Below are 17,638 nucleotides of genomic sequence, written 5' to 3' on the forward strand. Positions count from 1 at the left end.
AGGCAGAATCACAAGTTTGAGGCCAGACCCTGTCTCAAGAATAAAATAAAAAGTGTTGGTAGAGCGCCCCTGGGTTCAATCCCCAGTACTAAAAAACAAAAACAAACAAAAAACCTCAACCAACCAATAAGAACAACAACAACAAAAAGGGAGAAATGTAAACAAAGGAGGAAAGGGCCTCTTCATACAGCCTTTGGAGCAGCCTTGTTTCAGGATTGACCTGCCTAAATGTGATTAGACCTGGAATGGGCAATCCCCTCTGTGGTCATGGATGTCATAGGACCTGGACCAGTGGGAGGTGCCAGCACATCTGTTGGTGTGAGCATCAGAAGGGTCTGTGGTGGCTGCTTTTGACTGAGCAATGTGAGAGGTCTGGGTAGGAGAGAACATTATTGATAGTCCCAGGGTGGTTTTGGGGAATAATCTTAGAAATAGGAGATATTCTTTGAATAATACTACTACACAAGTAAGTGGACTGATGAAACTCAGGGCCTCATGTGTGCTATGGAAACTTTGTACCATTGAGCCACATTCCCAGCCCTTGAATAGTAATCTTGAAAGGAGAAAATCTGAATCAGGGAAATGGATCTAGTAGTGCTTTGAAAAGCATAGCATTACTTACTGACAGTTTGTAGTATCAGCCTATTTTCATTCAGATGTTAGAATTTGTATTGCAGTCACTAGACTAATATCATTTTTGGTCCATTTTTTTTTTTGGTAAACTGCACAAAGATATGCTTAGAGGGATCTGTTTTCTTTGATCTTCAAAATGAATATATATTTTAAAAGGACATAAGACTTTGACTTTACATTAAACATTACCCATGCATATCTAATTAGTGTATTCATAGTTCATTAGTGATTCATAGGTTTTCATGTTAGCAGAACTGTTGGCATTATTCATTGTATCTGAAGCAAAACACTTTCAAAAAAGTTAAATGAACAATTATTAATTTCTTTAATAAATTGGTTATGTAGTTGAGGATATATAATGGTAGGCATTTTATTTGATGGTTTTCAAGAGGTACAGAAAAGCAGGAGATATATCCATGTCCTGAAAGAATTTAGGTTAAGCCACATAATAGAGTGACTGTGGCAAGTAATTAAGTGCCTGACTGTGGACCAGATGTTCACTATACAAGGTATGCTACAAAGGATAATTTATGGGAACCTTTCTGGGAGATGGTAGGTCTTCTCTTCCCCACAGAATACAGTACCTGTCAAGACAAAAATGATTCATGCACATTCAACAGAGGCTAACTTTGGAAAGTAGTAGATAATAAATGCTATATCAAAAATTGAATTGAAGAACTCCAGGAGGGAAAAAATGGGTGAGGTTGCTGAGACTTATAATGGTCAAAGAAAACTCCAAGGATGTGGAACCTGAAGCAGAGGGGCCTCTTTGAGGTGAGAGGTAAGGTAGAATCATTCAGTGACAGAAGAATTTGTAGTCTAGCCTACTGGGAGAGAGTGTGCATGTTTGGAAAGTTGGGGAATCTTGAATGCCAGAAAGTGAGGAATAAAGGTTTTAATGCTGTGATACTAATATGAGAACTGCAGCCACCCAGAGAGAGATACAGTAGGGAGTTCAGTTATGACAATAGTCTATAGTCCAGGCTGAGAAATTTTGAAGCTGGGGCAGCGCTGCAGGGAGAGTTGAATATGAGATTTTGAAGAGGTAGAATGAATAGGTTTTGTTACTGGCAGTTTTGCAGAGAGGATGAGAAATAAGGAGGTGTGAACCAAAGTAGAAATGCTAGGAGAGTGATCCAGCTTAAAAGGGGAGATCATGAATATAATCTTGTGTATGTTGAGACTTCTGAGGTAATGGGAAACTTTCATAGAAATATTAGGTGATGTCAGGGGCATAGAACTTGAGATCCTCTGACTGAGATTGTTTATTCCATCTGCATATATACCTCCAGTGTGCCTCTACTTAGTCACCAGGTCTTCCTGCTAGATAGATTTTCAGCAGGACTGGAAATGGGGGTGGAAAGAAGAACTAAAGTATAAGTACTCTGGTCAGGGTTCCTGGATAGAGGAGGCAAGGCTAGAGGCAGAGTGACTGGTTAGGAGGCTGCAATGGTAATCCGTTTGATAGGGAGCAGGATGTTGCAGGCAAATGCAGGGTGGTGGGAGTGGGGACAGGGAGATGCAGGCAAATGCATGAGAACTCTCAAGAACAAGTAAAAGGTTGACAAATATAACTTGGGTATTGATTAGGTGGGCTACCCTACTGGAATCTTCAAATTATAATCATCCTTTAATGTGCCTGTCTAGCTCTGGTGATGTGATTGTTTGAACCAGTTTTTCTTGAATGTATTCTCAGGTTTCCTGGATATATGGGGTCAGCCAGTCAGGATCACCTCATTCATTGCCTTGTACCTGTCATTAAATAATGAGCTGCTAAACATAGAATTTTATCCTTTTAGTGTTGTTCTGTGAGATAGATGAGATCTGTCAGTGGTTAAGTGTCTTGTGTAAGATCTCAGATGGTTTTCTCAGTTCTTGTGAAATGAACATTCCACTCTGGAGAGGATGGTGCTTGGAAAACACATGCAGATGTCTGCATCTTGCTGTTTTCTTGCCTCATCTTTCCTTCTGTTCGTTCTTGTGGTGTGGATTGAAGCAGATTGTAATGGTTTGGTTTCAGATTGTTGTGGTTACCCATGAAGGTAGTGCCGCGGTTGGATTTTCAGGACTGCTGTTTCAGAGAAGACTGGGAGTCCTTTGGGGAGCTCTGAAATGAAAGTCAGGTACCTGTAGGCAAGGACTACACAAATCTGCAACTGTTGAAGCCATGTTGCTTTCTAGTTTGAAAGTGCTATATGAATTTTTTTGTTTAGCATTCTGACTTAAGTTATTCCTTGTGGTATTAATGAAAGAAAATCTTAAGAAAAATCTTTAAATAATACCTGTGGCATATTACAGATCCTTCCTCCAGAAGAGGTGAGGGGATTGATCAGCAGGTTGAGGCATCAGGGAGATTGTGGGGAAGTCATTCCCTAGGTCCTTGGATGAGGTAATTAGAAGATTTATTCTGTCTTCCCCATCTGTTGCCCTGTCAGAATCACCTAGGGTGCTTGTTTTCAGAGTATGCTAGGTTCCCCATCCCCAAAGGATATGAGTCTATGTTGTTCTTCATTCTCCCAGTTGCCCTTTATTGCTGGTATTAGGAGGTGTTAGATTCTGTCCTGGTAATGACTTGAACAGAAATAATCAAAAGAAAAACAAACAACAAAAACCAAACAACAAATGTTTAGAAGCAGTGAACTAGATTATCTTTAAGGACCCTTCTAGCCCTGTGACTTGTATGCAGACAACAAATTGTTTTTCTACTCCCTTGGGCTTTATTGGCAGAGTGAGATAATTACTTAAAGTAGTTGTCATAAGGTGTGAACAAGGTTTTATATGTGTGTGAATATTGCTTTGTGACTACTGAGTGGAGTAGCTGTCTGAATTTATTGTTTACCATGAGAAACTAATTGATTTGACTCTTGGGTGAATCCCTAAAAATGTAAACTATACTTTGCCAGTTCTTTTATCATGTTGCATCTGCTTATGCACAGAAGAGTAGTACCATCTGATAATTACTTTGCATGTTACTGCAATTATTACTTATTTTCAGGTTTGACTGTTCTTTTCAGACTCTAGGGCAAGACCTTGGGCTTATTTAGGGAACATTGTAAATTATTTTTGTATGAAACATTATGCAGCCACGTGGCTATTATTTAAATATTATCCAACAAAGCATAGATTGGTAATACATTCAGAACCATGCAAAGTATTTCATAGGCATAAACATGGAGATGAATGGGTTTGAGCAAGATAATGTCTATAACAGGGCAGGGAGTGTCCTATTTGTTTTCATGCTTTTGTGCTTTAGTGGATATCACTACAGTGTGGCTTTCTGGGTGAGGGTGTGGTTCTACTTGGGAAATGTATCTTCCTGTGTGGAGGCAGTGATTGGAAGGAAGTCTTCATCCTTCTATGATTTCCAAAGCTATTATAGCAAGGGTTGGTTAGCCATAAGGATATTTTGTTTTTGTTTTTGTTTCTTGTTTTGGTACTGAGGATTGGATGCAGGGATGCTTCACTCCTGAGCTACATTCATAGTCCTTTTTATTTTTTGAAATAGGGTCTCATTAAGTTGCTTGGGTCTCACTAACTTGCCCAGAGTGGCCTCTGACTTGGGATCCTATTGCCTCAGCCTTTTAAGCTGCTGAGATTATAGGCATCCACCACTGAGCCTGGCATTCATTTAATTTATGATCTTAACACAAACTGGATCCTTTATAGAATTTGGAAGTAGACTAAGATACTGTCCTAAATCTTAAGAAGAAAAGTAGAACCAATTGAAATCATTTAGCCTATAGTAACTGGGAAATAGTACACTGGTAGAAAAGGATTTATATGACTAGATTGCGAAGGAATGCCTGAGTGTATAGGTAAAAGAAGAGTGAATACGTATGATTCATATCCTAGAAGGAGTAAACCAAAGATCAGAGTTAGGATAGAACCATCTTGCCTTACTGTTTCCCTTGTCCTTTGTCAGATGAATATATTTATTTTTTCTCTAAACAGTAGTTAAATTTAAGATTGAGAAACCTTAACTTTGCATATTTTTTAGAAAAATGAGTCTGAATATATAACATCTCCATTTACATCCAGCTCTCTATGGACATACCTGATGTATATCAGTGGGATGCGCGTGTGCATGTGTATGTGTGTGATGGAAATTATCATCTTGACTATGAGCTCACATGTATATATGCATATATTCTATTTTTCCTTTTCTGGGTATATTCAAAATGTAAACCAGGGATTAAAAACTGGGAAAAAGAAGACTTAAGTATAACATTGGGTTATTGTCATTTAGCTATGCTAAAATTTTATCTCTTCAGTTCAGTTGGAATAATTTCATTAGCTGTGCCTTAAGGAACAGGATATATGGTTGAGTTTTCTCTTACTGAATTGCCTAGTTATATTGGATATTTTGCATATGTTATCAGTGGCATTAATGCAACCAAGTGTGGTATTAAATACATTTAGATAAGTTATGTCAGTAAAAATATAACTTGTACTTTATGGATATTAAGATAGTAAACACGAGAAAGGTAGGACTTCAAAAAATATATCTTTTATTTAAAACATTAAATGATTTTAAACTTATTCTCAATATCTATAAATTTCCTCATTAAATTAGCTTTTTAAAATTTAGATTTTTATAGGATATTATGAGATTACTATTTTAAAAACTTGTTAGTAACTCCATAATAAATAATTTCAAGGACCTTACTTTTGAAAACATCAGGAATTAGAAATGAGTATTTCTTCAGGGCTGAAAAATTATTGCTATGATCAAGATTTTTAAAAAGTCACAAATTCATAAATATAAGTTACATTACTAAGGCTGGTAACTTTTTGTTTTAAAATTTGAAAATTACAATGTTCTTTGGGGGGAAATAAAAAATGTCGGTATAATAATTTTTTTGGTCTTGTTGTCAATAGAAATATCTTAAAAGTTAAAAAGATAGTACCCATAATCTCTTGAAAATTAAAGTCAAAACTAAATAACCTCACAGCAAAAAAACTACCTAAAAATAGGTTAAGGATAGGGAGTTGGAGTGTTGTGAGACAGGGCACAGAATTTGGCAAGGAATTCCCCTTGACTTAAGTATTTCACTGGACCTGGGTCTTTTCCCCTTAATCTTTAAAATGTATTTGAGATACTGGGATGCAACATTTAAATAGGTAATTTATAAGCTTATTTTTCTTGCATTCAGAGTCTAAGGGATATAGCTTGTGATTGATTTTCTAATCTCTGGTTCATTAAAATGGAATTTTAATGAATTTAATTTAAAAAAAGTATTATACCAACATTTATATTTTCTCCCAAAGAACATTGTAATTTTCAGATTTTAAAAAGACATTTTTTTATTACATTATTTAGGAATAATTATCCTTAGGATACTAGTTGAAATATTATAAATTTAAAATTTCTGTTTATGTTTTAATATTTTAGGTATGCTATACCCCCAGAGCATGGAAAACGACTTGAGAGACTAGCTCAAGGTAAAACTTGCTTTCCATTTCTTACCTTAATAAGTTCTTGTTTTAGGGTATTTTTATAGTGTAGAATGATATTCTGTTGATTTTATTTGTTCTAAGTTAATTGCTTTTAAATATTTCCCTAATTGAATAACTATAATTTTTTACATTGATTTCTGAATATTTTTCATGTTTTATAATCTTCCTGGTTATTTGAGCTGGCTGTTTATTATTTCAATAAGAATTGCACTTAATCTGTTTTGGCTGTTTCCAAATTGTTTTCTCTTTTATATAATGTATTTAACATCATAATATTTTTCCTTCTAAGTATTTTCTTTCAAAGACTATATTGCTGTGTCTCATGTACATGTGTTTGATAATTTTTTATGTTACCATGTCATTTCCCCAAAGCGTTCTGTAACCTCTGACTCTCCATTCTTATGTAGTTCATTAGGCTGGGGACTGTCCTTGTGGATGAAAGCGAATATCCTGAGGATACATCTAAGAATATGTCTTCTTGGACTGGCATAATTAACTTTCTGCAACTTGAATTTTTAAATTTTTTTATAACTTTCTTCCTTGTCATAAAGGCCAAAATGAGGAATTCTTGTGGTAGCTCCATTGCTGGTTTCACCTTGTGCCTGCTCATGCATGTGGAAAAGGCCAGCCAAAGCAGCCACCACCCTGCTTCTTCCTGTCTATTAAAGATGCATCAGGTAGCCTTGTCCTCATTTGATTGCATGTGCAGAGAAGAAACAGACTCATACCCCACCACCTATATCTGAAGATATATGTTCCCTCTCCACAGAAGAGGTAGTCCGGTTGTGACTTACTTGCAGCGGAAAGTCGAATTCCATTTGATCAAGATATTCTGTATGTATCCAGGATTGAATCCTGAGTAGTGTCCTTTTAGTTAGACACTGGTCTAAGATTCATTGGTATGTTAGGTTTACCTTCTGTGAGGAAAGGAATTTTGTTCCCACATTAGACATGCTCTCATTTAATAATGAAATGGGGTCACTGAGAATCCTCATTCTTTGACTTGACAGTTCTGAACAAAAATTCTTAATGATATCTAAAAGTTACTTTCCCCAAAATTAGAGGAGAGTATTAGAAGGAACCAGTTACAATATCACATTTGTAAGAGACATTATTATAATTTTGGCAGGTTAATAACTATAAAGCCCTAGTGTTTTTTTTTAAAAACGTAATACGTTATAGTAATAATAGCAATGTAATTGTAATCTTAAACTTTGTTAGGGACTATTTTCATGAATATTAAGGTGGATGAGTCCTGGTCCTGGATAATAGATTAGAGCAGAGCTTAGAAGGTGATTACCATAATCCTTAAATACACAGGCAATGAACTTCATGGTAAAACTATGTGCTGAATTATCCTCTTCTCTTCTCTTATAATAATTATTCCACCATTTTCTCCCTACTAGAGAACTTTTAAACTGAAGCCAATGTAAACTTTGCAGTGTTGAGTCATACACTATAATTTGTGATATAAATTGCTTTTTCATGCTTTGACGTAAACTGTCTGAAATGACATTTCAGGAAAATGGGTACCAATTGTTTAATCAGTAAGAGGTTAATAAACTTGAAAAATGAGTGAGAACTTTAAAACTGTTTTGTAGCATTATTTTGAGAAATGAAGCAGGGAAAGATTGTGGACGATTTGTATCCACTGACCAGATGCCAGCCAAATTAATTGAATTCAGCTAAATAATTAAAATGATAAAATAATGCAGTAAATGTGATAGAGCATTATGGAATGTCTAGGTCAAGGCAACACTTGATACATAAAATGAAAAGCAGGCTCAGATATTTCCCATTATCTTGCCTGCACATCATAATTATCACACTTGCCTTTTATGCATGAATGCTTTCATCTTTGGTTTCTGTTGAAATCTTGATTGACTGTGGCACCTACAAATATTTTATCTGAAAGATATTAGGCCTGCATCTAATAAAGCCAGGAGTTTGATTTTGCCCTTCAGCTGCTTTCTCATTTATACAGGTATTTTTTCAATATTATGTAGACATTAATGTAATAAAAAAAATCTCAAGTGAATTGTTGCAATTTTTATACTTGTTACATTTGCCTATAATGCCATTGTATTCTTTCTAATTTTTGGTTTGATACAATTGAATTGCAAATACAGAAGAGAATAGAGGTATAATGTTAAATCATGAATGACAGTTTGGAAGATTTTTAGTTTTTAAAATGTCTGAATCTCATCTGTTTTAGAAATAAGACAATATCTTTGGTGTTACATTAAGTTGAGCAAAATATAGATAAAATTGGGAACAGCTAAAAATTTCTGTGAAAGACTATATTCCACTTGTCTTTTATTGTGAATCATTATTAAAAAAAATGGAAACAATTTACTTTTGTGAAAACATTGGTTACTGGAGGAAAATATGTAAATTAGGACATTGTACAACTGATTTTGGAAGTATGAATGTTTAGCAGAAATCTGTTTCAGATAACAGTATAATAGAAGGGCATTGGTACTTTTAAGATCCTTATATTTACTTGAAACCCATTATTTTAGTTTCATCTCTTATTTATATTTAAAAATTTGTTAGCTTTGGATTTTATTGCCAAAATAATTAATTGATTAAATTAATTAATTAAATTTTATTTTTGGGACTGGAGTCTTACTGTGCTACACAGGGTGGCTTTGAACTCTTGGACTCTAGCAGACCTGCTTCAGTCTCCCTAGTACCTGGGACTGTAGGTTCATACCTATTTATTTATTTTAAAAGTCTGTGTTCAGTAAAAGGGAACAGAAGAGTAAATGTTGAAGGATTAATTTAGTCCATTCTTGTGTATGTATTTGTGTCTGTGTGTGGTATTTTTCTTTTAAATGGTGAGTAACATGAGTGTAATCCTGTGGAGTAGAGAGTATCAGCCTAATTTGCAGAGATCCCTGTGCCAGGGAATAGACAAAAATCTGTGGGTCAGATGTAGTCAGTCACTCTGTTGATTCCCTGAAGTAATACTGAAAATTGGACATATTTGCAAATTTCTGGGAAACCATTATCAAATACCTCGAGAGGGTTTGGTATGAAGAGATTATGAATAACTGCTATTAAGAGAATAGAAGGGTAGCAATAAATAACAAGTCATTTTAATTTTGTGAACAGAGTCTAAATTGATTTGTTTTCATACCTTGCTCTTGGAATTAGGAAAATGTACTTTTATTAGTTCTCAAAATGGTAAATATTATTCCCTTAAGCATTCATTTAGCCGATTAGCAGAAATGATTAGCAGAAATCTGTTTCAGATAACAGTATAATAGAAGGGTATTGGTACTTTTAGCTGATGGATTGAAAATACTACATTAAAATGCCTGGTTTTGAAAGGCTTATAAATAAAATACCCCTGATTATAAATAATTAATTTTAAAGGGTCCTGTAAGCCATAAAAAATGAAGATGACCATTGGTACATCCTCAGCTTTTATGCCTGATTCATGCCTCTTAAGCATGGAGGTTAATGAATGTTGTATCGGGGTTGATTATTTGCATCTAATAATCCGTGTTGTAACATTAAGAGAGTGAAACAATTCTTAAAGTTATTTTCTTCATAATTTGACATCAGCGATATCACTGTATTTATTTACATAAATATAGTGTATTTGGATATAAAATATCCAGTATATTTTAGTAGTTCCAAGAAGTAGCAGCACAGAATTGGGTGGAAGAATTGAGGAAGGGAATGCTAGGTATCAGGGAGAAATTATGGAGGGAAATGAAGATCTGTGGGATTTGAGGGGTAGGTTTAGAGCAGAGGTTGAGCCAGGACAATTCTTGGTTAACTTGACTCTGAACTATTTGTCTGTGTGCTTGGCCTGCAGACTGTGGGTTATATATGTGTATGTTGTTCATGTGACAGACATGTCAAAAGGGGAAGAAGAATAAAACAAAACAAAGTGCTATCAGGAATGCAGTCAAAAACCATATGAGTAGTAATCAGTGTATTAAATTTGATGGAAAATTTAACTCAGAGTTTTAACTCAAGAGTTTTTGCCTATCAGCTTGAAATAGATATAACTGTTCCATTATGTAAGGCACCACGTTCAGGAGATTAAAAACAAGGCAGTTTCTTAAACATGCTCCATCCTTTTTGATCCCAAGATCAGTGTGAACTTTTCCTTTTGCTGCTCCTAGAAAAAACTACCAGTAGAGATGTGGATGAATCATGGAACACTTGGAGCAGAGTGAAGCCTGGGCAATCTTGATACACAATATTCTATATAGTCTTGGATAATCAACTACTCCTCTTACTGTAGGAAGCAGAGAGGCTAACTGTAGCACAAAACTCTAATATCAGCCTCTCAATTAGGGATGTGGGTAAAAGTTACCAGGTTTATTTCCACATAATTTAGTGGTTCATAAATCAGCTTGCCAGGAAATTTCATGTGTACATCAAATACATCTATTGTTGAAAATGTTTCTCATAGAAGTGGTATTTCTATATCCTCTTTTTTTTACCTTAGCATTCATTGTATGATATATTTTTTCCACTTTTAATTAATTGACACAATAGTTTTACATACTTATGGGTTACAGTGTGATAATTTGATATATGTATCTATGTGTAATGTGGATGAATGTGATTACTATTTTCATCTTCAAAATTTATCATTTCTATGTGTTGGAAAATTTGAATGCTTAGTTTTTTTGAAGACTATAGTTTTAGAAACTGTAGTTTTCTGTTGTGCTATAAAAGCCGAATTCTGACTATCTAACTGTATTTTGGTACTGTTATCCTCTCCCTTTTCCCCCTCATCCCTTCCCTTCCTAGTGTCGACTGACCACTATTCTTCTCTATTCTCCTGTGAGATCAATGTTTTTAGCTTCCACAAGTGAGTGAGAACACTCAGTATTTGTCTTTCTGTGCCTGGCTTATTTCACTTACCATGATGTCTTCCAGTTCCATCCATGTAAATGACAGAATTTCATTCTTTTTAATGACCAAAATGATATTTTGTTGTGTGTATATACTGTATATTCAATTACTGATGAATTTATGTATTATTTATTCATCCATTGATGGACATCTTAGTTGATTCCATGTATCAGTTACTGTACTAACATAAACTTGGGAGTGCAAGTATTTCCTTGATATAATGGATTAATTTCCTTTGACTATTTGCCTAATACTGGGATTGCTGTATCTTATGGTAGTGCTGTTTCTAATATTTTGAGGAACCTTTATACTTTTTTCTCATTATCTCTGTACTAAGTTATATTCCCACCAACACTGTTTAAGGATTCCCCTTTCTCATCCTTGCCCCAGCATTTGTTATTTTTTTGTCTTTTTGGTAGTTACCATTCTAATTGGAATAATATCTCAATGTGACTTTGATTTGCATTTCCCTGATGATTAGGCCAGTTGGCCATTTTCATTCCTACTTTTGAGAAATGTTTATTGAGGTCATTTGCGCATTTTTGTAGTCTTTCTCTCCCACCCCACCTTGTTATCTGAGTTATGTTCTGGATACTAATCCTCTGTTAAGTAAATAATCTAATTAATCTCATATTTGGGTACCTTCTTGTACTTTCCTTCCAATTCTTTGATCCACTTGCTCTACTCTATTGATCGTCTTTCTAACATTATCATCATCATCATTATCATTTTAATTAGTGCATTATAATATTATATAAAAGTAGGATTCATTTTGTGGTGTATTTATACACTGTTCTCCAGGAATGAAATTATCTTAATCAAAGTCTTTTGCTGGTGTGGAAGTAGGTCAACCTATTTGATGTTTTCTTCCTTCATTTCTCTTTTCTATACCTCTCTCTCTCTTTCTCAGTAGTTTGTAACTATTGGTCAGTCTTTACAGATAAGTGTTTCTGTACTCAAACTAAAGGTCACTCGACTGATTTTTAAATCTTTTCCCAAGGCTGAAACTTTTGGTAGTTCAAAGCAACAGCATGTATTTGTAATTTGAGTTTTATGAGATTAGGATTTATAAATAATTTCTTAGTTTGTTATAGCTAATATATTATAAAATATTAAATTAGTTGACAATGTGGAAAACTTTTCATTTGAAGGAAAAAACACATCTGTTATCCATCCATTTCTAAAACAATTTCCCAAGTATTAATTAATTTTTTGGGTCAGATGTATCAAAGTAAAATTTATTTATAGTAAAGTCCACTTCTTTTTAAAAAAAATTTTTTTTAGTTATACATGGACACAATATCTTTATTTTGTTTATTTATTTTTATGTGGTGCTGAGGATCGAACCCAGGGTCTCTCACGTGTGAGGCGAGCACTTTACCACTGAGCCAAACCCCAGCCCCCAAATCCACTTCTTTAAGAATATAGTTCAACGAGTTCAGAGAAATGTGTTCAGTGGAGTAGCCATCACCATTAACAAAATACAGAACATGTTCCAATACTCTCAAAGTTTTCTCATGTTGCTTCATCCTTACCCCCAGTTGCTGGCAACCACTAATCTATTTTCTGTCCCTGTGCTTCCATCTTTTCTATCATATCTGTGGACCTATCTAGTTCCCATATATTCTCATCACCACACAAGGAAAACTCTGTACGAATCAATCATGTCATTCCCTATTCCCTAACAGTACTGCCTGCATTTGGCAATTAGATATTAGTCTACTTCTGTTTCTACCTATTCTGGATATTTCATGACTTTTTGCATCTGGCTCCTTTCACATTTTCCGTGTTGTAACATGTAGCAGCACTTCATTATTTTTATGACTGAGTGGTATTCCATCGTAGGAGTTTGTACTGCATTTTATTTATTTATTTTTATATTTATATTTTTTTGTTGTAAATGGACACAACACCTTCATCATTCATTCATTCATTCATTTATTTTTTAAACCTGGTGCTGAGGATTGAGCCCATGGCCTCACCACACATGTGAAGAAAGCGCTTCATCACTGAGCCACAACCCCAGCTCCTTATTTATTTATTAATGGATTGTTTTATATAAATTTATATAAATAATATATATTTATGCATGATAATTAAGGTTGTTTTCATCCATTGAATAAGGTTTTGTACCCACAAGAATGCAGCAAGGAATGGAATAATAGGGGTAATTGAAGCAGTGTGAGATTCTGTAAGTCACAGCCATGAGTGTTCAAGTTGTATTTGGAGTCTGTGTCTGCAACATGCACTTCAAGTTCTTAACAACTGGTCAAGGCAAATCTGGCTTCAAGTAATGAAAGACACTTTTCTCCATTACTTACTAATACTAAAACATGTGTGTTGAGAGGATAGGAAGAAAAGGAGTTGGTGCTTAGGCAAGGATTTTTCTTAAGCACCTTTAAGAGGGGATTGGCTAAGATTTTTTATACAAAGTCCCACAGCAATTTGCACCTCAAAGTGGGTTGCCTCTCAAATACTTCCTCCCAAACATCACACAGTAAAAGGGAGTGAATCCCTATCACTCATGCAGATGTTATATTATGCTCCTCTAGTATGTCTGTTTTTATGTAAGAACAAAGCAAGTGATTCATCAGGACAAAGTATATGCCATAGAAAGATGTGAAAGCCTTATTTTGGATGATTTGTACCTTACATATTATCTGGTCAGCCTGTGGGGTATGAGGTATCTCAATTATACTTAGTACTACCTATGTCAGGGGATACCAAAGAACTTTGTTGATTGGAACTTCTTGTTCCTGAGGACCATGAAGGAATGGATTATCCCATTGGTGTATGTAACCTGGTAAAATGGCACATATTGTGGAACTTTACAATACTACACTAAATTATGATGTCTTTGTGGATTAAAGCGAATTATGATGGCTTTGAGAGAAGATTTCCTCTAAATAAGTTAAATTAACAAAAAACAAACCCAGGAAAGGAAATATGCAAAATGGATTCAGAAAGACACGTTTAAAAGAACTTATTGTAAAAAAATTTTGACTGGTACTAAGATGTCTTTGCAGTTGTGACATAAAAAATTCTGGTAGTCTTTTTTTTTTTTTTTTGAGAGAGAGAGAAAATTTTTTTTTTTAATATTTATATTTTTAGTTTTCGGTGGACACAACATCTTTGTTTGTATGTGGTACTGAGGATCGAACCTGGGCTGCACGCATGCCAGGCGAGCGCACTACCGCTTGAGCCACATCCCCAGCCCAAAATTCTGGTAGTCTTAAGTGGGATTTTTAGTTAAATGTTTTCTTTTCTGTGAGATCTGATTTTGTTGTTTTTCATACATGTTACTCCAAAGTTATGTTTTTGTTTATGATGAAAGATATTAACCTTTCTGTTGCTGGGAGAGTTCTGAGTCTCTAAAAATATTATCATTTTTTTTTTTTAGAGAGAGAGAATTTTTAATATTTATTTTTTAGTTTTCAGCGGACACAACATCTTTGTTTGTATGTGGTGCTGAGGATTGAACCCGGGCCGCACGCATGCCAGGCGAGCGCGCTACCACTTGAGCCACATCCCCAGCCCCTCAAAATATTATCATTTTTGTGTCACATTATTCTAGTTATAATAGTGTACTTCTATATTGCATAAAATACTTTTTTATAGAGTATGAAGTATAAGTACTTATATAAGTATAAGCCATGTAGCCTTGCAGGTATTTTGAGGTGAAACTCATTTTAAGGCATATTCTTTATATGTAATTTGTGCTTGTTATGAGATGTTGCCCAAGATGACATAAAATGTAATTCTAATAATATGTTGTAAATATAATTTCTGAACCAATCTGTAGTTCTTAATATACTGCAAATTACTTTCCTTCAGTGGTTTTCCAATTTAAATTAACTTATGACCAGTCACCACACCGAACAGGTCCTGATTACAAATCCAGAGCAGAAGCAAATTAAATACACTTTTCTTTCTTCATCGATTTTAATTTACAGCTTAATTCATATAGTGCTGCACAAAGTTACAGATTTGAAAAATTTGATAGATCTATTTGAAATGTATTAATATACACCCATGGGTTGTACATTTGGGGACTGCCACAGGGATGTCTTACTTTCTGTGTGATGTGTGAAAGACTTAGGATATCTTATTGTGTAGAAAGGCCCATTAGATTCGTGTGGTACTTTCCCTCCATTCACTAATGTTTCATTTCTTATTTATGAATAATGAATATTAACTGTAAGCAGAGGAATGCATCAGATGACCACAGGGTGCAAAAACTATGCTTTTAGTCCATGGAAATTGTAGACATTTTGATATTTCTGTAGCCACACTTTTTTGTGTATTTCCCCCTCTTAAAAAGAAAAACAAAAACAAAAACACCAAAAAACAAAACTAGGTGCAGATGCTTAAACAGAATGTAATGTTTTTTTGTGGGTGGTTTCTTATACCTCAGTTTCTTTTTCCTGGCTGTTTGATTCTTTAATTAATTAATTTTTGACATGTTTTGGCCTTATATACCCATGTGTGGCATCAATAAAGGCTAGATACTTAAAAATAATCCTGGCAAGTTGAGCATAGGTGCATAGCTGTAATCCCAAAGAAGATCATATGTTTGAGACCAGTCTCAGTTACTTAGTGAGATGCTTAGCAATTTGGTAAGATACTGTCTCAAAAGAAAAAATTAAAAAGGAGTAGGGAGGTAACCCACTGGCAAAACATCCCTGACTTCAGTCTTTGGTACTGGGGTTAGGTGGGGAACAGATTCCTGGCAAATGCTTCTATTCTACAAGAGCTGGTTCGTGATAAGTTACAGTTCCGATGATCCTTTCATCAGTTGGTGACATTCTTGAGTTAGTTGGGTATAGTGAGCCATGTAGTTAGATATGGCAGGTTTCCAGCAGTTCTATCCCCGATCCCTATTTTGGCTTTGGAGGAGGTACAGAACATTTAAAATCCTCTGTTTTGAAATACTCAGTTGTTGTCAACCAAATTATCCAATTGTACTATAGAATATTAGAAGTTAGTAGGGAGTTAGTTTAAAAATAATTAGTGAAAAACAAAGGCAGCCCTAAAACTGTTCAGTACTGTATGTCAGACATTGGGATGAGTGCTTCTGGAATGATAACTTAAGAATTTTAGATGAGGGTCTGGGTTGTGACTCAGAGGTAGAGCACTTGCCTAGCATGCATGAGGTATACTGGGTTTGATCCTCAGCACCACATAAACTAAAATAAAGACATTGTGTCCACCTATAACTAAAAAATAAATATTAAAAAAAAGAATTTCAGATGAGAGGTTCCTCTATTAAAATGCATACTTGCCTGTCATTGTGGCATCCACCTATAATCCAGAGACTGAGGAAGCTGAGTCAGGAGCATTGCAAGTTCAAAGCCAGTCTTAGCAATTTCGTGATGTCCCAAGCAAGTAATTGAGACCCTGTCTTAAAATTAAAAAAAAACAATATGCCTGGGGGTGTGGCTCAGTAGTTAAGCACCACTGAGTTCAATCTCTAGTCCCCCCTCCTGCCCCCCCCCCGTACCCCTCCAAAAAAAAAAGCATAATTACTGTCATAGCTGCTTTAATGTTTTGTCAATTTAGCACATATTGGGCAGGTTGAATTTAAACATGTTTCAAATTGAAATTGATTCCTGAAATTTAGTAATTTTATATGTTACAAAAGCAATTCTTTGTGAATCTTTTTGTAAAGATGATTACCTTTGGTGACATGAATATGTATTCCTTAAATTTTAAGAATTCTCACTGATTTATATAGTAAGAGGGTTTTGGTGTTAAGAGTTTCCCTATACTTGATAATAAATTGTCTTTCTCTAAGAACACTAGAATTTATATAAAATTTTGAAATTTCATCTTAATTGACCCAATGATGCTTATATTTACTGTTTTTATTTAGGTTTTTTCCCAAGCAGTTCCCAAGGATGTGATGCATTTCTTCGCCACAAGATGACACTGATATCTCCATCAGTTTTGAAGAAATACGGTATTCCCTTTGACAAGGTATATTACTATTACTCTTTCATACATTTTTCATACATTCTTGTTTACATGACTTACATTTATGATGAGTTTAACATGTTAATGTTTCTTTAAGAAGTTGTTTAAAAAAGATGATAGGATGTGGGTAAATTCAATGCATGTTTTATAATATATCAATATATCATTAGTTTTTCTAAATCCTAATTTAAAATTAATTTTGTTTCATCATATATTTACTAGAGATTTCATGTTGTTATATTTCATCCTAATAACAATGTAAATAAAATATAACACATTCTACAAGTTGAGTTTATGCTTCTATATTAAAAGTCTTTTATATGAGTAATATAACTTTTGTGATATATTTTTAAAAAATCGGGAGAAATTATTTTTAGTGGTTGGTTAGAATCAGTTGCTCCTAAACACATTTGGAAATAATACAATTGATACTTCATTATGGATAAAATTATTAACATAATAATCAGATATTGCTTCTGTAAAATATTTCTGAAAATTAAGTTTTGTAAAGCTCATTAATACTGTACCCTGTCTTTTTTGCATTCATAGTGGTTACTGGGTCAAATTTATCACGGAGCTTGAGCATTTTTACGTGAAATAGCTGAAATGATACAAGGCCTGATCATATAAATAAAAGCGCTCCTCAGTGTTTGGAGGATTAAGTGCTTAGCTACTTATAGAAACATTAAAA

General features: G+C 34.4%; 1 protein-coding gene across 1 annotated transcript in view; it reads left to right on the top strand.

Annotated features, from left to right (window-relative positions):
* Kdm4c (lysine demethylase 4C) overlaps window positions 1–17,638 on the top strand; it is a 406,229-nt gene that overhangs the window by 93,432 nt on the left and 295,159 nt on the right. The window contains exons 6-7 of the mRNA XM_058579703.1: window positions 6,026–6,075; window positions 16,847–16,950. Of these exons, the coding sequence (XP_058435686.1) occupies window positions 6,026–6,075; window positions 16,847–16,950 (154 nt within the window). The remainder of the gene's footprint in view (window positions 1–6,025; window positions 6,076–16,846; window positions 16,951–17,638) is intronic.

This window comes from Marmota monax, unplaced genomic scaffold, assembly GCF_021218885.2.
Source record: "Marmota monax isolate L192 unplaced genomic scaffold, Marmota_monax_Labrador192_F-V1.1 WCK01_AAM20220418_F8-fsc00124, whole genome shotgun sequence".
NCBI lineage: Eukaryota > Metazoa > Chordata > Mammalia > Rodentia > Sciuridae > Marmota > Marmota monax.